The following is a 22,980-nucleotide window of genomic DNA, read 5'->3' as shown; positions in this document are numbered from 1 at the left end:
GTTGTGTTAAGAGGCAAGCAGACAGCAGGGGGGTGATGGAGGTTCATCGGAGGAGCTACCTGATCCACACTTCCTGAAATAAGGCACAGACCAAAATGGAGCTCTCCTTTGTTGTTGGGGAAATGTTGCAGAATCGCCTCCTGTATTTACAGTAAAAAAAATAATCGCCTCCACTTCATGCGGAATAGCATCAAAGTCGTTCAGGTGCCAATTCAAATTAAAACCATTGTGCACCTTAACAAAATGCAGTGGGTGTCTTACCCATAGAGGCTAGTGTCGCGGGGCGCCAGGGCGCCAAGTTCTGGAGGGCACCTGGGAAGAGGTGGAGGCTGGACGCGGCACCTCCCAGCATCAGCTTGCCGCCCTTGCCCGCCTCCGCCATGCCGCACCTAAGCAGCGCCATGGCCGGAGCCTCCGTCTGCCGTGGCCACAGTGGCACGAAGTGGCTATTGAGCCTGGAGGTGCCACGTCCAGCCTCTGCCTCTTCCCGCCAGAGGAACCGCCCTCCAGCCACTGCCCATCTCCTTCAGCCCCGCCGGCAGCGCCGTCCTCCCTAAAAAAACTCTGGGAAACGGGGGGTGGCGCTGGAGGGTGCTTTGCACCACAGCGCCGGATAGGCTTATGTGCAGTGGGGATCTCTCTCTTTTCACTTTTGGCAGAAATCAACCAATCAATAAATAAACTTTATTTGCATAGCCAACAGCCATAGCAACAGAATACACACAATATAGAATTAAAAACAACATGGATAAAAGGATCATATGACTATGATTGGCAGAAACATGAAGCAATTCCAACAAGCGACAGTACGTTTGAACTAGTTTCGATTGTTGCCCAGCAGGAAATTGTTGTGGTTCTTCAAAAGTATTTTTAAAAATGCAAAACGGGGAGAAATCTGCACGATGCCTACAGTAGATTACTAGCCACAATGACTACGTATGTTCTGCCTCCAAGGTTGGAAGGAGGCAGTTTGCCTCTGAATGCCAGTTTACCTCCTGGAAGCCACACAGGAGGGGAGAGTACTGTTGCGCTCGAATCCTGCTCCAGGGCTTCCCATTGGGGCATCTGGTTGGCCGCCGTGAAAACAGGAGGCAGGACTAGATGAGCCTACTTGGGCCTGATCCAGCAGGCGGGTTGATTTGTGCTACAATGTCACCAATAAAGTGGGGGGGGGACACACACACACCGACCCCCGTGTCATATTGTAATACCTGGAAAAGACTCCTGCCCGGGAGTGTGTCGCCCTCTTTGCAAAACAAAGGTTTCTGTTGGGGTGAGTTGTTTCGCTGAACATCTAGTGCATTTTTCAGCTCCACCCTTTAAAATTAAGCTTGCTTATGTAACAAGGCCCAGGGATTTCCATTAGGCATTTGTTATCTGTTTGCCAACTCCAGATGTAGTCATCATCCTGCGAGTTTCTCCACCCCCTGGTGTCAACAGCCAAGAATGAAGAGTGAAGAAACGGGAGCTCTGCATGCAATGGTGTCGTGCTGAGCATAAGGAGCATAACATTGTTGATCTGGAAGGGAACCAAGGCATCATCTAGTCCAGCCTCCTGCAATGCAGGAATCACAGTGTTGTGTTCTCTGAGAGTTAACACAGAATAGCGAGAAATTGAGCTCTTGTAAGCTCTCGTTCCTCCCTAAGAACGCACTTTCTTACTAGTGTCTCTTCAGAACTAGAGCTGAGCAATATCTGGTTTTCAGCACTGTGATATATCACCAGCTAAACATTGTGATATATCGTAAGGTTGGCATATGTCTGGAATTTCCTGGACATAGCCTGTATTCGTCCCTTGCTAGCATCATCTGGGTGGAAATCGCTCAACAACTTTTGTGTCCGGATTTTCACTTTTTGAAATACGGCAACCCTAATATATTGATATTCACTGCTTGAACAAGTGAAACCAACCACCTGTCTCCTTGATCCTTGCCCATCCTGGCTCATAAAAGCGAACCGGGAAGGGCCGGGCGATGGGTTCTGTGGGGTGATGAATGCTTCCCTCTGTGAGGGAGCCTTCCCAGACCCGCTGAAAGAGGCGGTCATTAAACCACTTCTTAAAAAAACATCTTTGGACCCAGACAATATGGCCAACTATCGCCCAGTCTCAAGTCTTCCATTCTTGGGCAAGGTGATTGAGCGACTGGTTGCTGAACAACTCCAGGCACGCCTGGAAGAAGCGGACCATTTGGATCCCTTCCAGTCGGGATTCAGGCCTCATCATGGGACTGAAATTGCCTTGGTCACGCTGGTCAATGATCTCCAGCAGGCTAGGGACAAAGGTGAAAGCTGTTTCCTAGTTCTGCTGGATCTCTCATACATCATGATTCACAAGATGTTGCCAGGTCAAAAACTATGAAACCGATTTCAAACCGGTTTGGGACAATATATCCAGATATCGCCCAGCCCTATTCAGGACTACTCTTGAGATAATGGACTTGAATCCCACAGGCATCTGGTCGGCCTCTGTGAGAACAGGATGCTGGACTAGATAGGCCACTGGCCTCAACCAGCAAGGTTATTCTGCTCTTAAGTGAGCTGTCCTTATGCGTGGAAGGGATGATTAAGGCATCATCCTCCAGCCACAAGGATTAGGGCGTTGTCCCAGAAACTGAAAGGCCTCGAGGTCACAAGGAGATGGACATAAATAAATGCACCCATAAATAATAGACTTGCTATGGTACTCCTAGCAAGGAAGGTAATTTTAGGGACCGCACTTCTGGAAACATTTAATGATGACTCACGTGCTATGGCTCAATTCACCCGTCCCCATAGCAATCATCCAATAGCTGTGGAAAGAATGAGCCGGATATTTGGAGCAGAGCAGGAATCCCCTCCAACAGAAAAAAAAAAGTAAACAATATTTTCCTACTTGGGCTCAGCTCCCCAGGAGCATGCTCAACTTTGTGTGTTCTGGGTAGGCCCAATAAATGTGTCTCTCCGAGGGAATTCCGACCCAGTGGAGCATTTAGGAGATGCTAATCTTAGGGATATCCTGGGAACAGCCCCTTTATTACAGATTGCGCATATGCCCCATCAACTATCACACCAGGAACAAGACTTAATAAAGCACTGGCCATTCTGATGTCTGACATGTGCACCCTGTGACTCCCAGAGCCAGGGCCGTCTTGCCCATAAGCACTAGGGGTGCGGGGCTCTCAGGGGTGCCAGGCCGAGAGTCCAGGGCCGAGAGTTGAGTCTGGGGAAGAGCCCGTCTGTCGGTTGGAGCGCCACGGCGAGCCCTTCTGCTGTGGGCAGCTCTGTGCCGCAATTTCAGGGGCGACTGAGCCAGCGAGATGCTGAGGCGGCCGGCCAGCTCCTCCCTCCTATGCGCCTGGGACTGGGCAACCTGGGGAGCTACCGGGCAGATCTCATAGAATCATAGAGTTGGAAGAGACCACAAGGGCCATCCAGTCCAACCCCCTGCCAAGCAGGAAACACCATCAAAGCATTCTTGACATATGCCTGTCAAGCCTCGGCTTAAAGACCTCCAAAGAAAGAGACTCCACCACACTCCTTGGTAGCAAATTCCACTGCCGAACAGCTCTTACTGTCAGGAAGTTCTTCCTAATGTTTAAGTGGAATCTTCTTTCTTGAAGTTTGAATCCATTGCTCCATGTCCGCTTCTCTGGAGCAGCAGAAAACAACCTTTCTCCCTCCTCTATATGACATCCTTTTATATATTTGAACATGGCTATCATATCACCCCTTAACCTTCTCTTCTCCAGGCTAAGTATACCCAGCTCCCTAAGCCGTTCCTCATAAGGCATTGTTTCCAGGCCTTTGACCATTTTGGTTGCCCTCTTCTGGACACGTTCCAGCTTGTCAGTATCCTTCTTGAACTGTGGTGCCCAGAACTGGACACAGTACTCAAGGTGAGGTCTGACCAGAGCAGAATACAGTGGTACTATTACTTCCCTTGATCTAGATGCTATACTCCTATTGATGCACCCTCTTTGCACCCCTGGGCCGCATATGCTTAAGACAGCAGCCCTCCTTTGGCTCTGTTGTTCAGAACAACTGCCCTTCATCCCAAGATCACAGAGCGAGAACACAAAATGCACAATGAAACAAAAACAAACCCATCACCCCACTCCCACTGAATACTAGTTGGCAGCTGCAGGTGGGGAGAGGGCTCTGATGCTCAGATCCTGCTTGCTGGTTTTGCATAGGCATGTGGTTGGCCCCTGTGAGAACAGGATGCTGGACTAGATCCCAGATCCTGCAGGTGCTTCTTATGTTCCTACACATTTACTGCAGGAAATGGCAGGTGTGCCCAATTCTCACCGAAGTCAAGGAAAACTTCAAAGGCAAACTCCAGTGTGAAGCCACTGAATTGCGACTCACGGAGAAGTTTGGTTTGCTCATGTGGCTCTAAATACAGGCAATGGTTTAATTTCCTGTCCTGCCATTTACTCAGCAACGCTAAGATGCGTGTCTTCTTTCCAATTAATGTTGCTAGGAGGGGGCCGCTGTGCTCATTTTGCACACATTTTGACCCTAATCAGATTCCCACCTTTGTCCCTCTTAATGTTTTCCAAAGAGATGCTTTGTGTTGCTTTGCGTATTTCCCGTGACCTTGTCCTGGCATCATGCAACACCCTGAGAATCACCTGCCTATTTAGCAGGTATCTCAGTATGGCCAATTCCTTCCTTGCAGAACACCTTAGTGGAAACACTTTGCGGTGAAGCTGTTTTGCAGCATGGAACCCTCTGCTATGTACTGCCAAACCATCAATATTGCTGAAGCTTCATACGAATGTGTGGAAAGGATTGACATGTGAAAAGGATCTAGGGGTCTTGGTGAACCACAAGCTTAAGATGAGTCCGCAGTGTGATGCAGGAGCAAAAAAGGCAATGCTATTCTAGGCTGCAGCAACAGAAGTCTGTTGTTGTTGTTGTTGTTGTTGTTGTTGTTGTTGTTGTTGTTAGTCATTTAGTCATGTCCGACTCTTCGTGACCCCATGGACCAGAGCATGCCAGGCACTTCTGTCTTCCACTGCCTCCCGCAGTTTGGTCAAACTCATGTTCGTAGCTTCGAGAACACTGTCCAACCATCTCGTCCTCTGTCGTCCCCTTCTCCTTGTGCCCTCAATCTTTCCCAACATCAGGGTCTTTTCCAGGGAGTCTTCTCTTCTCATGAGGTGGCCAAAGTATTGGAGCCTCAGCTTCACGATCTGTCCTTCCAGTGAGCACTCAGGGCGGATTTCCTTCAGAATTGATAGGTTTGATCCTCTTGCAGTCCATGGGACTCTCAAGAGTCTCCTCCAGCACCATAATTCAAAAGCATCAATTCTTCGGCGATCAGCCTTCTTTATGGTCCAGCTTTCACTTCCATACATCACTACTGGGAAAACCATAGCTTTAACTATACGGACCTTTGTTGGCAAGGTGATGTCTCTGCTTTTTAAGATGCTGTCTAGGTTTGTCGTTGCTTTTCTCCCAAGAAGCAGGCGTCTTTTAATTTCGTGACTGCTGTCACCATCTGCAGTGATCATGGAACCCAAGAAAGTAAAATCTCTCACTGCCTCCATTTCTTCCCCTTCTATTTGCCAGGAGGTGATGGGACCAGTGGCCATGATCTTAGGTTTTTTTATGTTGAGCTTCAGACCATATTTTGCGCTCTCCTCTTTCACCCTTATTAAAGGTTCTTTAATTCCTCCTCACTTTCTGCCATCAAGGTTGTGTCATCAGCATATCTGAGGTTGTTGATATTTCTTCCGGCAATCTTAATTCCGGCTTGGGATTCATCCAGTCCAGCCTTTCGCATGATGAATTTTGCATATAAATTAAATAAGCAGGGAGACAATATACAGCCTTGTCGTAACTGCTTTCCCAATTTTGAACCAATCAGTTGTTCCATATCCAGTTCTAACTGTAGCTTCTTGTCCCACATAGAGATTTCTCAGGAGACAGATGAGGTGATCAGGCACTCCCATTTCTTTAAGAAATTGCCATAGTTTGCTGTGATCGACACAGTCAAATGCTCTTGCATAGTCAATGAAGCAGAAGTAGACGTTTTTCTGGAACTCTCTAGCTTTCTCCATAATCCAGCACATGTTTGCTATTTGGTCTCTGGTTCCTCTGCTCCTTCGAAATCCAGCTTGCACTTCTGGGAGTTCTCAGTCCACATACTGCCTAAGCCTGCCTTGTAGAATTTTAAGCATAACCTTGCTAGCGTGTGAAATGAGCGCAATTGTGCCGTAGTTGGAGCATTCTTTGGCACTGCGCTTCTTTGGTATTGGGATGTAGACTGATCTTCTCCAATCCTCTGGCCACTGCTGAGTTTTCTAAACTTGCTGGCATATTGGGTATAGCACCTTAACAGCATCATCTTTTAAAATTTTAAATAGTTCAGCTGGAATATCATCACTTCCACTGGTCTTGTTATTAGCAATGCTTTCTAAGGCCCATTTGACTTCACTCTCCAGTCTAGTGTCCAGATCAAGGGATTGTACCACTCTATTCTGCCTTGGTCAGACCATACCTGGAATACTGTGTCCAGTTCTGAGTGCCACAGTTTGAGAAGGATATTGACAGGCTGGAATGTGTGTAAAGGAGGGTGACCAAGATTATGAAGGGTCTGGAAACCAAGCCTTATGAGGAAAGGTTGAAGGAGCTGGGTACGTTTAGCCTGGAAAAGAGGAGACTGAGAGGAGATAAGACAGCCATCTTCAAATCTCTCAAGGGCTAATTGAGCAAGCTTGTTTTTTCCTGCTCTGGAGGGTAGAACCTGAACCCATGGTTTCAAGTTACGAAAAAGGAGATTCCAACTCAACATCAGGAAGAAATTTCTGAGAGCAAGAGTTGTTCAACAGTGCAGAGGGGGAGGACATAGTTTTGTTGCTGAGAGCCAGGCAGCGCCTTCGTGGATGAGATCCACCCACCAGACAAGAGTGTGAATGTGTGTTTGCAACAGACTCAGAGGGCAGGAGAGTCCAATGGGCAAGATCGCCCCAACTTGTCTGTAAACACTTTGTGGAAAGGATGTGCCAAAGGCAGGCACATCTTCGTAGCTTCTGTTCCGCTAGGAACCTATTGCCTTGCTCCTGTACCTTCAAATCTCAACATGCTGGTGAGCCTGTATAAATAAGCCTGAATAAATATCTCTTCCTTGCTAGCAAGAAAGAGTTCTTGTAGTCTGGGATGGGAGCCTGAGACTAGACAGGACATAATAGCCAATGGCCCATCTAGTCCAGCATCCTGTTCCCACAGTGGCCAACCAGATGCCCGTAAGAAGCCCCCAAACAGGATCTGAGCACAAGCCCATTCTCCCCTCCTGTCGTTTCCTCAAATGGCATTCAGAAGCATCGCTGTCTCCAGTTGGATATGGAAACCAAGCCTTATGAGGAACGGTTAAAGGAGCTGGGTATGTTTAGCCTGGAAAACAGGAGACTGAGGGGAGATATGATAGGCACCTTCCAATATCTCAAGGGCTTGGACGTGGAAGAGAGAGCAAGCTTGCTTCCTCCTGCTCTGGAGGGTCGGACTCAAGCCAATGGCTTCAAGTTACAAGAAAGGAGATTCTGACTCAACATCAGGGAGAACATTTTGTCAGTATGAGCTGTTCAACAGTGAAATGTTCTCCCTAGGTGGACTCTCCTTCCTTGGAGGTTTTTAAGCAGAGGTTGAATGGCCATCTGTCATGGATGCTATAGCTGAGATTCCTTCATTGCAAGGGGTTGGACTAGATGACCCCTTGGGGTCCTTTCCAACTCTACAATTCCATGATTCTATGATAAGATGGTTCCACTAAGCATCCTGAGTCGGGGCACCATCTTAGGGGGACCAAGGGCCCCCCATTTTTCAAGGAGGGTCTCCCCTCAATATTGCACAGCTTGTAGTGGGCCCTATCAGACCTCATTGGACCTACCCACAGCTGAGGCGGTCCCCGTTGGGCCTACCAGCAACTGCGTCAGACTTCACAGCCTTCTTCCATGTGTGACATCACTTCTGAGATGAATCTGGGACTGTCCCTGGAAAATAGGGACACTTGGAGTGTCTGTTACTGTGGTTAAGTTATATGGGAAGTTGACGTCTAACACACCATGCAAAGGCAACCGCGATGTGTCTCAAATTCCGAAAGCAGAAGAAGCTAAAATATTCTATGTCGGGGTTGAGGAAAAGCTGGCATCTAAAAATAAAGCATTAATGCTTCTTTCTTCTTCTTCTCCTAGTAGCCGAGTAAGATTGTCTTGCATGAACACAGTCTTAACACTGAGTCTGTAAGTGACTGTGGAGGCCAATTCTGGATCCACACGTCCTTCCACAGTGGGGACATTGGTTTCTGGGCAGGAGTTGATCACGGTGTGGATTTGCCAAGTTACAGGTAGGTAGCCGTGTTGGTCTGAGTCGAAACAAAATAAAAAAATTCCTTCAGTAGCACCTTAAAGACCAACTAAGTTTTTATTTTGGTATGAGCTTTCGTGTGCATGCACACTTCGTCAGATACAGCAGCTGTTTTAGCAGTTTTATAGCAGCTGTTTTATTACAGAAAAATTTCAGAAACAGACTGGAAAGAGAAGTTGCTGAATTGCAACTCATTAGCAAGCTTAAAACCATGGAGCCACCTGGAATGAACAGAGACACAGGATTCTTATCTCATTATACATGATCAAGCTTTCCTTAGCACCTCAGCCCTTGCTTCCCCCCACACACCCCGCAAGACGAATTGCAGTCATTAACAGTCGTTAACAGTCATCAACAGGTTTACCACTCCTATCAGCCCATCACCCATTCCCATCACCCCCACCCCCCACCCTCTGAATATACATAAGGGTCTGGTGACTTCTGTTTCAGTGTATCTGACGAAGTGTGCATGCACACGAAAGCTCATACCAAAATAAAAACTTAGTTGGTCTTTAAGGTGCTACTGAAGGAATTTTTTTATTGGATTTGCCAAGCATGCCTTCCTCTTAGCTCATGTCTCTCTTTTGTCCTGAGTTTGAGCGTCTTCAAAGTCCATGACACCTTTGGTAAAGGCTGTTCTCCAATTGGAGCGCTCGCAGGCCAGCATTTGCCAATTGTCAGTGTTTTTACTACATTTTTTTAATAGATTTGCCTTGAGAGAGTCTTTAAACCTCTTTTGTTGACCACCAGCATTACGCTTTCCATTTGTAAGTTCGTGCCGGACACCCTGAAAGATGAGCGGAACCCAGCGCCTGTATCCTGAGCTGCAGACTGCGGCTTGGCAACCCTGAGACAGGCCCAGCTGAAGTGTTGCACAATGAGAAACAGGCTCCCCCTAGCCTGGCAAGTCACATGCACCGCTGTGACTCACCGTTTCCAAAGCCTCCTACACAATCCCATTGCAAAAGTGGCGATACAACCACCCACAGAGACGACAGGCAGGCAGCACTCTCTGCCGGGGGGCGGCCTCGCAATTTGTGAGTCCCAGCGGAAGGGCGAGGAAGCAGCACTTAATTCCTAAAATTAGAGGTGCCCAGGATCAGCTGTATCAGGAAGGAAGTCCTTTCCCTTTAATCCGAGAGGCGGACGATCTGGTTGAGTGGTTGGGTTGGTTGGGCTTGCTTTTTGCTTGGCCCTGGGCCAAAGACCTGCTTCTTCCTCCCTGAAAATTCCTCCCTCCCTCACCTCCGCAGTCCTGAACTCACCCTCACAGGGGCCAAAGGTGGTGAGATTCAGGCCACACGAAAGGAAGCGCTTTGCACGTCGTTAAGCTGCGGAACTCACTGCCACAGGAAGGTAGCGACGGCCAACAGCTTGGGTGGCTTGAAAAGGGGCTTAGACAAATTCATGGAGGGCTAAGGGTAACAATGGCCACTGGCCACGATGGCTACCTTCTTCCTCCGCTGTCTGAATACCAGTTGCTTGGAATCGCAAGAGGGCAGTGCGCTGTTGTGCTCAGGTCCATTATGGAATATGGCTAGGACTTATCAGTGGCTACTGACTAGGAAGAGGAAACAGAATCTCCATATGGCAGCTAATGGATTGAGGTTGAATCCTGACTAGACAGAAGTACTGTTTTGGGGGGACAGGGGACTGGCAGGTGTCGGGGACTCCCTGGTCCTGAATGGGGTAACTGTGCCATGGAGGCGCAGGTCAATTCTGTGTCCAGGGCAGCTGTCTACCAGCACCATCAGGTACACAGGATGAGACCCTCCCTGCCCGCAGACTGGTGCATGCTGTGGTTATCTCCCGCTTAGACTACTGCAATGCGGTCTACGTGGGGCTACCTTTGAAGGTGACCCGGAAACTGCAATTAATCCAGAATGCGGCAGCCAGACTGGTGACTGGGAGCGGCCGCCGGGACCACATAACACCGGTCCTGAAAGACCTACATTGGCTCCCAGTACATTTCCGAGCACAATTCAAAGTGTTGGTGCTGACCTTTAAAGCCCTAAATGGCCTCGGCCCAGTAGACCTGAAGGAGCGTCTCCACCCCCATCATTCAGACGAAAACAGTACTTCTGTCTTGTCAGGATCCAGTACCGAGGGCCTTCTGGCGGTTCCCTCACTGCGAAAAATGAGGTTGCAGGGAACCAGGCAGAGGGCCTTTTCAGTGGTGGCGCCCGCCCTGTGGAACCCCCTCCCATCAGATGCCAATGAGATAAGTAACTACACAACCTTTAGAAGGCATCTGAAGGCAGCTCTGTTTAGGGAAGTTTTTAGTGTTTGATGTTTTATCATTATTATCATTAATTCTGTTGGGAGCCACCCAGAGTGGCTGGGGAACCCCAGCCAGATGGGCGGGGTATAAATACCGGTAAGTTGTTGTTGTTGTTGTTGTTGTTGTTGTTGTTGTTGTTGTTGTTGTTGTTGTTGTTGTTGTTATATTCAGGGGTGGTCTACCTCTAAACACCAGTGGCTAAGGGGGAAGAGAGGGAGATTGTTGGTGCCCAAGCCCTGCATGAGATCATCTGCTTTGACTGTTTCTGCAGTGCTGGGAATGGCAAAACATTTCCCCAGCTCTCTCCAGAGATGGTCTCCTCCTATTGTTTTAGCATTGTGATAGCAAAAGTCACATCTTGTATGGAAACTCAGAAGACGTAAACACAAGCTATTTATGAAACACAGATGTGACAGAAGAGAAGGTTAAGGGGTAATATGATAGCCATGTTCAAATATATGAAAGGATGTCATATAGAGGAGAGAGAAAGGTTGTTTTCTGCTGCTCCAGAGAAGCGGACACGGAGCAATGGATTCAAACTACAAGAAAGAAGATTCCACCTAAACATTAGGAAGAACTTCCTGACAGTAAGAGCTGTTCGGCAGTGGAATTGGCTACCAAGGAGTGTGGAGGAGTCTTCTTCTTTGGAGGTCTTTAAGCACCATGACAGCCATATGTCAAGAATGCTTTGATGGTGTTTCCTGCTCGGCAGGGGGTTGGACTGGATGGCCCTTGTGGTCTCTTCCAACTCTACGATTCTATGATTCTATGACTGTGTTGAGGTGATTAAGCCACTCTTTGCACAAATATTACCCTTTAATTCGATTAACAAAACAAGCAGGCCACCTCCCAGTTTAACAGGTTACATTAAGGGCTTTGCATGTTCTGTCAAGCTCCAATATGTCAGGAAATTACAGCCCTGGAGAGAGGCATTATTTAAGCAATATTGATACGATATGGGGTGTTCGCCTGTCCTGACTTTTGATCTTTATGGCTGAGCGGCGGATCGAAACCCCAGGCACATGGAATGTAGTCAACTAAGTTTTACTAAGAGTAGACCTATTGAAATTAATGTGCCTGACTTAGAGGGGCAAGAGCATTTTCCAAAGGGCCCATTCCGAGTCCTTTTCACCATTTCGAAGTTTCAAACAACCCCTGTTATTTCAACAACTTCCTTCCTTCCGAACTGAGTCAGAAAGAACAAAACAAGGCAAGGCAAGGCGCAGTAAAGACTTACCTGCCTTGCTCAGTGGTGGACTTTGGGCACTCAGATTTCAGCACTGCCCTAAAACCACCCCTGCATTGCACAGTCAAAATCCCAGCCTGAAGCTTTTAAGCCCTTCGAATTGAGGTGAGCCAATGGCCAATCTGGCCAGGTGGAACTGCTTCAGGATCCAAGGATCTTTTATGGCTTAAGGGTGATGCTCCAGGTCCAACCTGTAACTCTGGAGGATAATCACAAGGGGGCGCTGTGGGCTCTTGGCTACAGCCTTAGCAGCTCCTGGCAAGGAGAGATGGGATAATGAATGGGTGCTGGACCCAACTTTGGGCCCAAATGAAGTTATTAGGATTCAGGAAGTTGGAGTGGGGTGAAAGTGCCCTCTCCCACGATTATAGAAATTGTGTGTGAGAGTGTGGATTTTGTAAAATGTCTGTCCTTACCTTAATGTTAAATGTGAGGTTTAAAACAACAACAAAGCCCGACTGCTGCTCTGACCACATTCCTGAATGGCATGACTCTCCCAGAAGGACACTATGTGTGACATTCTTTGGTGGGGAGGGGGGACACCACTGTTGCTGGCATCCGTCTCTCTCAAGAGAAAGAGTGTGCCTCCGGGGATGAAGTCGAAGCATTGTTTTAGCAGCACTGAAGTGACCTCCCCAGGGTGCAAGCCTGGGCAGCGGGTCTGGGCGTCCCGGGCTGCCCAGATGACAGGACCCTTCCCCCTCTTGGCCTCAGAGCAAGATGTTTGGCACCAGCTTGGCTGCAGGAGTTGTCAGAAGGAGGCGTACAAGGTGCCATCCAGCTGCCTCAATGGCTCCACTTTAGATGTGTGTAGAGTTTATTCTTGGGCTCCATGATCACTGCAGATGGTGACAGCAGTCATGAAATTAAAAGACGCCTGCTTCTTGGGAGAAAAGCAATGACAAACCTAGACAGTATCTTAAAAAGCACTGGAAGGACAGATCGTGAAGCTGAGGCTCCAATACTTTGGCCACCTCATGAGAAGAGAAGACTCCCTGGAAAAGACCCTGATGCTGGGAAAGATGGAGGGCACAAGGAGAAGGGGACGACAGAGGACGAGATAGTGGGACAGTGTTCTTGAAGCTACAAACATGAGTTTGACCAAACTGCGGGAGGCAGTGGAAGACAGGAGTGCCTGGCGTGCTCTGGTCCATGGGGTCATGAAGAGTCGGACACGAAGAAACGACTAAATAACAACAAGAACAAAAAGTTTACTCCTGAACCTTTTATCCTCCTAAAGATATCCTGCAAGGCAGCAGAGGTTTAGGGTCAGAGTTTTCCTTCTCAGTTGTGGTGACCGCCCTGTGGAACATCTTCCCATCAGCTGTCAAGGAGATAAACAACAACCTGGCCTTTAGAAGACATTTGAAGGCAGTCCTGTACAGGAAGATTCTCAGTGTTGGAGGTTTAAACACCGACAACTGGGAAACACTGGCCTGCGAGCGCTCCAATTGTAGATCAGCCTTTACCAAAGGTGTCGTAGACTTTGAAGATCCTTGAACTCAGGACGAAAGGGAGAAACATACCAAGAGGAAGGCACGCTTGGCAAACCCTCACCATGAATCAACTCCCACCCGGAAACCTATGTCCCCACTGTGGAAGGATGTGTAAATAACAGTCACAAACTCACTGTTAAAACTGTGTTCATGGAAGACAATCTTACTCGACTATGAGGGACCGCCAAAGAAGGAGAGGAGGAGGAGGAGGAGGAGGAGGAGGAGGAGGAGGAGGAGGAGGAGGAGGAGGAGGAGGAGGAGGAGGAGGAGATCCATAGTGGTCTCTGTGACCCAGAGATTTGGGGGGAATGAAAGCAATAGACAGAAAACACACACACACACACACACACACACACACACACACACACACACACAAAACAAACTTGGATGATTTGCTTTTCTGTAGAGCAAAATGATTATTTGTTGCATTTAGCATTTGTAATACAAAAGGTAATCATCTCCCCACCTACAAAGCGGCCAGGTTGCTAGATAGTTTAAGACATGCCCAGTGGGGAGGTAGAGGAAAGAGAACGGGGGGGGGGGGTATGGAAAAATTGTTTGAGAGAAAAGGGGGAGGGGTTGTGGGGAGCCTCATCAGGAAAAAAGCAAGGCAGTCAGCAAAGTAAAATTTGCTGAAAGCGATCCGGAGGCAAAAAAAAATCACATGCTGAGTTAGGGGAAAGAAATGGAGTATCCTCAAGCAGGGCTTTCCTCAAGAAGACGGGAATTCACAAGGCATTAGCAGCATGTAGTAAACTATGGAACTCACTCCCACAAGAGGCAGTGTTGGCCACCAACCCAGATGGCTTAAAATGAGAATGAGACAAATTTCTGGAAGAGGAGAGGGCCATTGATGGCGACCAGATTGTGTATAGGAAGGCAGTATAGGAAACAAAAGTGAAATGAAAATGAAATGATGGCTCTTTTTCCACAGCTGGAAGCAGCAATGCTTCTGAATACCAGTTGCTGGGAACCGCCGGAGGGGAGAGGGCTCTTGTGTTCGAATCCTGCTTGCGGGGTTTCCCATAATGGGCATCTGGTTGGCCACTGTGAGAACAGGAGGCTGGGCTAGACGGGCCATTGGCCTGATCCATCTGGCTTTTTTATTTTGGAAGCTCCTGCCTGATGCCACAGAAGCGTTGTGTGTGATTCAAAGGATCTCAACACTTAGTTCTCTTTGTTCGTTGCAATGCATTGTCTGGACCCCATTCCTGAGTAAATCCATGCCTGTTTTTCAGGGCTGCTTTTTCTCCAAACAACCGAATCCTGTACTTTCGTTGTTGCCCATTAGAGGGCAACATTCTTCAATGAAAAGTGCATTATGATTTCCTTGGGCAAATGGTATTATCACTTGTTTACCTGGCTGGCCTTTCCCACCCTAATCTGGGAATGCCAGGGACTTTCTGCATGCAAAGCAACTGTTCTGCCACGGAGTCATGACCATCCCCAGTTTGGTTAGGCAAGATTTGGTGTGTCAGGGCTCACCATCCCAAGAGGGGGTTGGGCTAGATGACCCTAGGGGTCCCTTCCAACTCTAAAATTCTATGATAATTCCATGACTGTTTTCGCACGTCTGTTTGTGATGCTAAAATCAGCCCCGAATCTCCCTGGTGTCTAATGGGTGGAGTACTAACAACAAGGAAGGCAAGAAGGAAGGATCTTATTAGTTTCCAGTTTTTCCAGTCTCAAATTCAGTTTGCCACATTCCCGCATCTACTCGTGCTTTTGCTTTGAAGTCCTCACCAGCATTTTAGTCCAGCTTTAGTCCACATTTGGGCAAGCGATTTCCCCAACAGATAATGCATTTTGCCTGTTCTTTTCACCAACAAATGCATTTGTTCAGTGGCGGAGGAACCCTCTCCGGCACCCGGGGTGGGAGGCCGAGGGGCAGGGCGAACCGCCCGGTGGCGCACGCATGACATCTGTACGGACTGCGCATGTGCGGCATCCCATACGGAATGCGCATGCACGGCAGCCTGTACGGTCACCGTGCGAGAGGCAGGCCATATGGGCAGTGCGTGAGAGCGACAGCCCATACAGATGCCGCGTGAGCAGCGCACAAAAGGACTGTGTGCGCCCTCGGCCGCTCTACAGCTTGGGGGGGAGGCAGGGGTCACCTTGTCAAACCCCCCCCCCCCAGAGTGGCACCTGGGGCGAACCACCCCCTCCGCCCCCCACTTTGTACGCCCCTGCATTTGTTTGCACCGTCTTCTCGTAGCCTGTGCAGCATTGTGCCAGTTTTGAAGGATAGTCCCGTCTTTGGTTCATGTGTTTGTTGTTTGGGAAGGTGCAGATTAAGGAATTTTGTATCCAAATGCAGACTGAAATCTCCCTCCCAACGAGGAGGGAAGACATTAGTAAGGCAAAGGAACATGCCGCCAGCGTAATAAGTGCACTGCAAAGCAACATAGGACCTAGAAGGGGCTGGTCCCTTTGGCCCCACCGAAAAAAATATTGGAGGGGACTGCCCCCCCCCCTGGTTGACGGGCATTGCCATTCAAATGGTATGAATGTGCTGTGTCTTGTGACTGATTATGCAGGCAGGACTCACCTGCACCCACCCACCCCCCATATTTTATTCAAGTTGGTACCCCTGCAAGGCAATGTCAAAACAAGAGGGGGCTTCCCAATGTCTCAACAAATGAAACTGATTTGTAAAAACGTTACGAGAGACATTGCACATATTTCTGAAAATCAAGAAAATCTTTAATAAAATAAAAAATAAAATGAAAAAAGAGGGGGTGTTTTGTGTGTGTGCGTGTGTGTGTGTGAGAATATTTGTGTTGAGAAGAAAATGAGGAGATCGTCAGAAACAGAGAATCAGTTTTGTCTAAGCCAGCAGTGTTGTCCAAACTTTTTTCAAAGAGGGCCAGATTTGATGAAGTGAAGGGCCGTGAGGACCAAGGTTTTTTAAAGGATTTTACCCCTGGAAATAAACTGCCACAGGGGCCGGATTAAACCAACAGGTGAGCTGGATTACGTCCCCGAAACAGACTTTGGACACAAAGACCAAGAGGTCTCGAAGAGTCACTCAACCCATTACAGTGGTACCTCTGGTTAATAACTTAATTCGTTCTGGAGGTCCGTTCTTAACCTGAAACTATTCATAACCTGAGGTACCACTTCAGCTAATGGGACCTCCCGCTGCTGCCGCTGCGCCGCCACCGCACGATTTCTGTTCTCATCCTGAAACAAAGTTCTTAACCCGAAGTACTATTTCTGGGTTAGCAGAGTCTGTAACCTGAAGCGTCTGTAACCTGAAGCGTCTGTAACCCGAGGTACCACTGTACACAGAAACAGGAACTGTTTTGAACTGTGCCACTTCAAAATGCAGTAAGGGAGGTTGTATTTTTGAGTGCCCCCCATGAGGAGGAGGAGGAGGAGGAGGAGGAGAGGAGGAGGAGGAGGAGGAGGAGGAGGAGGAGGAGAAGAAGTTTGGATTTGATATCCCGCTTTATCACTACCCGAAGGAGTCTCAAAGCGGCTAACAATCTCCTTTCCCCTCCTCCCCCACAACAGACACCCTGTGAGGTGGGTGGGACTGAGAGACTTCGGAGAAGTGTGACTAGCCCAAGGTCACCCAGCAGCTGCATGTGGAGGAGCAGAGACGCGAACCCGGTTCCCCAGATTACGAGTCTACCGCTCTTAACCACTACACCACACTGGCTCACCACCCAAGCCCCCCCCCCTTTGTTGTAAACATGCTGTGCTCATTTACTTAGTGGCACGCAGAGAGATTTTTATTTTTCGCATCGGCGAGCGTTACATAAAATGGTGCCCTCCCCCCCCCCGCCATCACGTGCAACAAAAGGCAACAGCATCCCCCGTCGTGTTTGTAGCATAGCTCTCAGCGAAGCCAGAATCAGGCCTTGTAAAAAGAAGACGTGGAGATTAGTGCCTCCCATGAGCTTCCCAAAAGACAGTTGGTGATCTCTACCACCACCCCCTATCACAGCCCTGTCCAGAGGATACAGGCAAAGCTGGCGAATGTGGCCAGGATCATGAGAGCATAGCTGGTTTTCACACTGCTGGGAGCACCGCTGTTGCAGTAATCGGAAACGCAGCAATTGGTCTCGATGGCCGTTTGGCCGTGCTTGATCTCAAAGTTGCTTGGGCATACGTCTGCACACCACTTGCTGACGGAAAACTCACTGCCTGCAAAACGAGAGAATTCAAGGGAGGGAGGGAGGGAGAAAAATTGCTGTGGGATTCAGTGGCCAATAGTTTGGAGAATAGTTTGACTTGAAACAGCACAATCCTATCCACAGGCATTTTCTTATGTAACAACAACAGAGAACCCCACTATTGTCTTAAATAATTGGTTTTGAGTAGCAAACCAGTTTGATACACGGTTATTAAAGGAGGAATGGAATAAAGAATTGGGGGTCTCAATCTCAACTAAACAATGGGAAACTGTGTTAAGTTCTATAACAAGGGTTCTCTGTACCTCAAATTAAGACTCATGTAACACAAAATAATATTTAGAATTTACAGGACTCCAGTATGCTTTTTTTATCTAAGACATCTAGCTGCTGGAGATGTCGCAGGAGTAATGCTTCTCTAAAACGTATGTTTCTACAATGTCCCATATTGATAAATTTTTGGCAGAAGGTAATAGAGACAATCAACACAGCATTACAGAATAATCATAAATTTGCAGAGGAAATTATCCTTTTGAATGGTTATCTAACAAAGAGACACTATGAATGGACTCTCCGTGGCCTTAGTACGGCACAAAGACAGGTTTTGATGAACTGGGAAAATAAAAACGAGGCTCCCACGATTGGATTGAAGATATGTACAAACTCGCTACACACGAACAAGTTGCATACAAACCTAGACTTGCCATGGGCAAATCTAATTTGGAATTCATTTTTATAAATACCGTCATAGGTTTCGGTCTAGTTAACGACGATAGCATTTTTTTGTAATGTACTGTATACAGGTCCCCACCCTCCCGTTCTGTTTTGTTTTCTACATGGGTGCTATTTCTTTTTTCCCCTTCTTCTTCTTCATTTGTGTCTTATCTTACTCTGTGCACTTATGATTTATGTGCTTTTTATCTTTCAATAAAGAATATATATATATATTTAAAAATCCTATCCACGGGTACTACTATGTTGAGGTGGGGGTCGGTCACATGGCAGCAAATTCAGGTTGAGCAATCGTAATCGACTGGGAGGTTTCCCTTTCCCAAAAGACTGGACTTTTTGCTGTCATGTGATGCATAGAATGTGCTGGAATGTGCTTGGTAGCGCATGTTTTAATGCAAACAAATCAGAGCAAATGCTCATTAAATGGCCAACATCGTCTAATCTCCCCACAAACAAACCAAAACATAATCTCCTGGAATAGCCCATCCCATCCGATCTTCCTGTAAACAAATGGACTAAAGGGTCATTAAAAAGTCAACGCCGTCTTTCTCACTGCAAATCTGTGCAAAATTAACTGACAGTTTAATTGATCAAATCTTCAGTTCCAGCCAGCAAGGCCTATGGAGTACAACTTCTTTTTCTCTCTGGCTTCCTGCAAACAGATCATGAATTACCCTGAAACTTACCAGGACCTCTGTGGGCCGCCGACACGCAATATCTGTTCATATCCGAACACCTGTTCTTGGTGCATTCCTCGTGGGATTTCGCCTTTTCACATGTGTAACAGTGCAAGGACGAAACTGCTAAAAAAAAGGGGGGAAGTTGGGGGTATTAGGTTGCTATAGCTACAAGATTTCTACTGAATATTCTTTGGATGTGGGGGGGCACCAGGGCTGGCATCAGGACTGCGGACCCCTGGGCCACTGCCAGGACCCCAACACAGTGGCAGACCCCACTACGGGCACCTGTCCTGGGACTGCCTTTATTAAAAATATTTCCTGGTCAGAGGCTCAGAGTGGCGGGGTTCAACTGCCATTTTAATTCCAAACAGTGTTCCCAATGCCAGCTTGCTGAGGGGCATTGTGGGAAATCTAAGTGGCCATTCCCAGCCACCCTTTGAATAGAGCAGGGCTGGAGGACCTGTAGTCCTTGAGATGTTGCTGCACTCCAAGTCCCATCAGTCATGGCCAGGGATGATGGGATTTGTAGTCTAATAATAACCCCAGGTTTTGAGATATGCAGTCTGTCTCTGAAGGTGCTGTTTGGCCACATGGCTAATAGCCATTGATAGAACTCTCCCCCCGGCCATGAATTTCTCCAATTTCCTTTTAAATCCGCACTTTCATAGAATCATATAGGTGTAGAGTTCAAAGGGACACCAAGAGTCATCTAGTCCAACCCCTTGCAATGCAGGAATCTCAGCTAAAGCATCCATGGCAGATGACCATTCAACCTCTGCTTAAAAACCTCCAAGGAAGGAGAGTCAGCAGCCTCCTGAGGGAGTCTATTCCACTTACTATCAGCAAATTCTTCCTGATGTTTAGTTGGAATCTTCTTTCTTGTACCTTGAAGCCATTGGTTTGAGTCCTACCCTCCGGAGCAGGAGAAAACAAGCTTGCTCCATCTTCCATGATGGGACAGCCCTTGATATATTGGAAGGTGGCTCTGCTATCTCCTCTCAGGCTCCTCTTTTCCATGCTAAACATCCCCAGCTCCCTCAACCATTCCTCATCAGGCTTGTTTTCCAAACGCTTGATCCTCTTGGTCGCCCTCCTCTGCACAAGTTCCATCTTTTCAACATCCTTCTTAAATTGTGGCACCCAGAACTGGACCCAGTATTCCCAGTGTGGTTTGACCAAGGCAGAAAAGAGTGCTACTACTGCTTGATCTAGACATTATACTTCTGTTGATGCCACAGAATGCTTTGTGGCAACAATTTATATAGATGCAATTACAGTACGCATTAGGAAGGAGGGCAGGCCTTTTCCTGGTTTGTCCTGGTTCTAGCACTCATCAGTTTTTCCCTCTGTGAAACAACTCTCCCTATCTCTTTGCCATCAAGTGCTTGGCGGAGCAAACCCTTCTGTTCCCTAAAGTTGTTTACCTGTGAAGCACTTGGGGTGCCACCCTCCTTTTTAAAGTTGGGTGTTTGGCAAGTCAGAGATTTTATAGGGTGATACTGGGTGCTCTTTCGATGCCAGTAGGTGTGAGGTGCCTCTTTGATGGGAAAGAACTTCAAAACAATGGGGTGTCTGAGCTTCGGGGTGCCTGAGTTATGGGGAGGGAGAGGGCAGGGCGAGGTTTAATGGTGGAGCTGACTCACTCCAAGCCACGGGACCAGTCCACAAACTTCACTCGCACAAAGAGACGCTGAGATACAAGAACAACCAGACCTTCCACAAGCATTGCTTCATCTTTCAACATGCTGTGCCATAGATTGCAGGCAACCCTTTGACGCTGCTGCCCACAGTAGGACTTTTGCAGGGGCTTCCAGAGCCAACTGCGCCATTTTGGTGCACACGCCACCAGCCTGGCGCCCTCGGGGTGTTTTGTACTGCAATTCCCATCAGCTCCTACCAGAACGTCCTGATGGGAGTTGTAGTCCTTCTGTCTGCTCTGGAGTATTGCTGGCTAATTTGTGTTTCCGTTTAATACAGTAGTTCTCAATAAAATCAACACAAAAACCCTAAGACAGCAGGTTGATGAAGGCCATCTAAATGGATGTAGAACATCTGCAGCCCTCCAGATATTGTTGGACCACAGTTGCCATCGTGCTTGGCCACTTGATCCTGGATTCTGGTATCAAGAGAGGCAGAAGTGCTCTTCTCCAACTATGACCCGAACTCATGTATATTTTTAGACACCTCGGCATTGTCCCCACCTGAAGCATCCTTTTTCTAAACTGGAAAAAAAGCTCTGAAGCCTGTGTAAAGGGCTTTGTCAACAGATTTAGACTGCTTCATCTTCAATTAGAAATGTTAGGTTTCAGCCAGGAGCTCCCATCCCAAGCAGAACAGTTGCACTTAGGGATGGACAAGTCCGTCAAATCTGATTTTCTCATCTTTGCATTCTTAAATTCAGCTTTCCACATTTCTGCAGCTATTTGCAAAACAGCAATAATGAGAATAATTCTCATGAAAATTCATCGGCATTTGAGTGCTAACTTATTCCTTTAAACACACTTTTTGCTCCAGTGCACACAGTTTTGCAAATGATTCCCCCAGTGTGAAGCATTTCTGCATGTTATTTTCACAAATATATGCATTTTGATGCACACGAATGGTGACACCTGTTGGGTGGGGAACTGCCCTGCAAAAATCAGAGAAGTGCAAACTGCAATGGACAATCTGTGCTTCGGTCCACGTATTGGTCCTAGAAGTGCAAATGATGTGGTTTCTCTTAGAATGCAAATGTAGTCCATTTCTTCCCCCATGTCCCTACCTGCAAAGAGCTGAGAATTTAAAGCAGCCCCCAAACCTGTTTTCAGCACATGCTCTGTCCACTGCAGCATCTCAACAACAAAGGTTGAACTCCATGCCTGTAACTGTTCAAAGCTGTTTCCCAGACCACTTCTCAAGATCTCCCCACCCCCTCCTTGACTTAACCCCAGCGAAGCTCACCTTGCTCCAGGCAAAGGGCTGCAACTACCAAGAGGACGGCAGTGAAAGTCTTCATCCTAGCAAGGTCTTAGCCAGCTGCAAAGGAACAGCTGGCAATTCTGACATTATATGATGCTCATTTAGGGCGGAGCCGTCAGAGGGAGAAGCATCTGATTGCTCCTAGGTTTTTTGCTGGAAATTCCCGCTGTGCTTGTTGTACTTGTGTGGCCTTCTTGAACTGAGTGCCACATGGCAGTCTATTTTTCTTGGCTATAGATGCAGGTTTTTTGGCCTGTTGGATTCCATCTGTTGCAAAGTGACACGGATGTTCAGAAGGAATCTGACTCAGTTTGGGGGGGGCTCTTTCAAAAGGGAACAAGGAGATTTCCTGCTTAGCCCAAGGCCGTTTCCACCTTCCCAGGGCTTTATTAAGACACAGTTGTAAAATAATACCACACATGCAAACAAGTTTGGCCGGGGAAAGGATGCCTATAATATGAAATGCAGAAAATAAATGCCAATGGGAGGATCACTAAAATGAAATCCAGCCTTAAATTTCACCCTGAATTCCAGGTAGCAACCCAAGATGACGTCACAAGAAATAGATTGTTAGCCAGATAGCTAAAGTTTTTTGAGACTGCAATCCTACAAGTTCTTATCTCAAAATATGGTCCATTGAATTCAATGGGACTTTCTTCTGGGTAGATACCCTAGGTATAGGATTCTGTTGTTAGTTTATGAACAACCAATGAAGATATCTGCTTAAAGATCCCAGAAGAAAGAGGCAGGATAAAGTAACTTCCGGCTTAATTAATAAATAAAAAGTTTTAATGAATAAAAGTTTCTAATATCTTAATATTTCTTCTTCGGCAGCTTTAGAGGTATTGCTGTTGTAAACTAACCCCAGATTTGCCGAGATGAATAAACAAGTTCAAGTCCCATCAGTAACACAGAAGATTCAGATTCGAAGCAACAGGGGTCTCCTCCGGTTGATCAGTTTATTGAGCATTCCGCCAGATATGCTTGCACAAAATTTATACGGTGGTTAATTGTATACATTTATAAATGGCTGCTGCTGCTGCTACCAGCCAGGACTCCCCTGCTCAGCACCTGAAGGCCCCAGTCCTGCCACTCA

General features: G+C 47.5%; 1 protein-coding gene across 2 annotated transcripts; it reads right to left on the bottom strand.

The window, feature by feature from the left end:
- Positions 1-17,085: 17,085 nt before the first annotated feature.
- LOC118090499 (lymphocyte antigen 6E) lies at positions 17,086-21,981 on the bottom strand. 2 transcript variants are annotated; one of them, XM_035126300.2, is made up of 3 exons: positions 21,867-21,981; positions 18,933-19,049; positions 17,086-17,527 (listed from the first exon to the last, which is right to left on the bottom strand). In XM_035126300.2, the coding sequence occupies exons 1-3, from the start codon at positions 21,919-21,921 to the stop codon at positions 17,322-17,324; spliced, it is 378 nt and encodes a 125-aa protein (XP_034982191.1). In that variant the 5' UTR covers positions 21,922-21,981; the 3' UTR covers positions 17,086-17,321. The 2 variants fall into 2 exon arrangements, with proteins under 2 accessions (XP_034982191.1, XP_034982192.1); XM_035126301.2 differs by having other exon boundaries at positions 18,933-19,046; positions 21,867-21,966.
- Between the last annotated feature and the right edge of the window lie 999 nt (positions 21,982-22,980).

The sequence above is a fragment of the Zootoca vivipara genome, chromosome 8 (assembly GCF_963506605.1).
Source record: "Zootoca vivipara chromosome 8, rZooViv1.1, whole genome shotgun sequence".
Taxonomy (NCBI): domain Eukaryota; kingdom Metazoa; phylum Chordata; class Lepidosauria; order Squamata; family Lacertidae; genus Zootoca; species Zootoca vivipara.
The sequence above is the reverse complement of the archived record's forward strand: the minus strand, read 5'-3'. Positions and strand labels throughout refer to the sequence as shown.

What these genes read in the sequence shown, in the direction of transcription:
- LOC118090499 (XM_035126300.2), bottom strand. Translation starts at nt 21,921, where the DNA reads ATGAAGACTTTCACTGCCGTCCTCTTGGTAGTTGCAGCCCTTTGCCTG. An exon ending in AGCCCTTTGCCTGGAGCAAG is followed by an intron (nt 19,050 to 21,866) that starts GTGAGCTTCGCT and finishes CCTTTTTTTTAG; the next exon opens with CAGTTTCGTCCTTGCACTGT. An exon ending in GGCGGCCCACAGAGGTCCTG is followed by an intron (nt 17,528 to 18,932) that starts GTAAGTTTCAGG and finishes CTCGTTTTGCAG; the next exon opens with GCAGTGAGTTTTCCGTCAGC.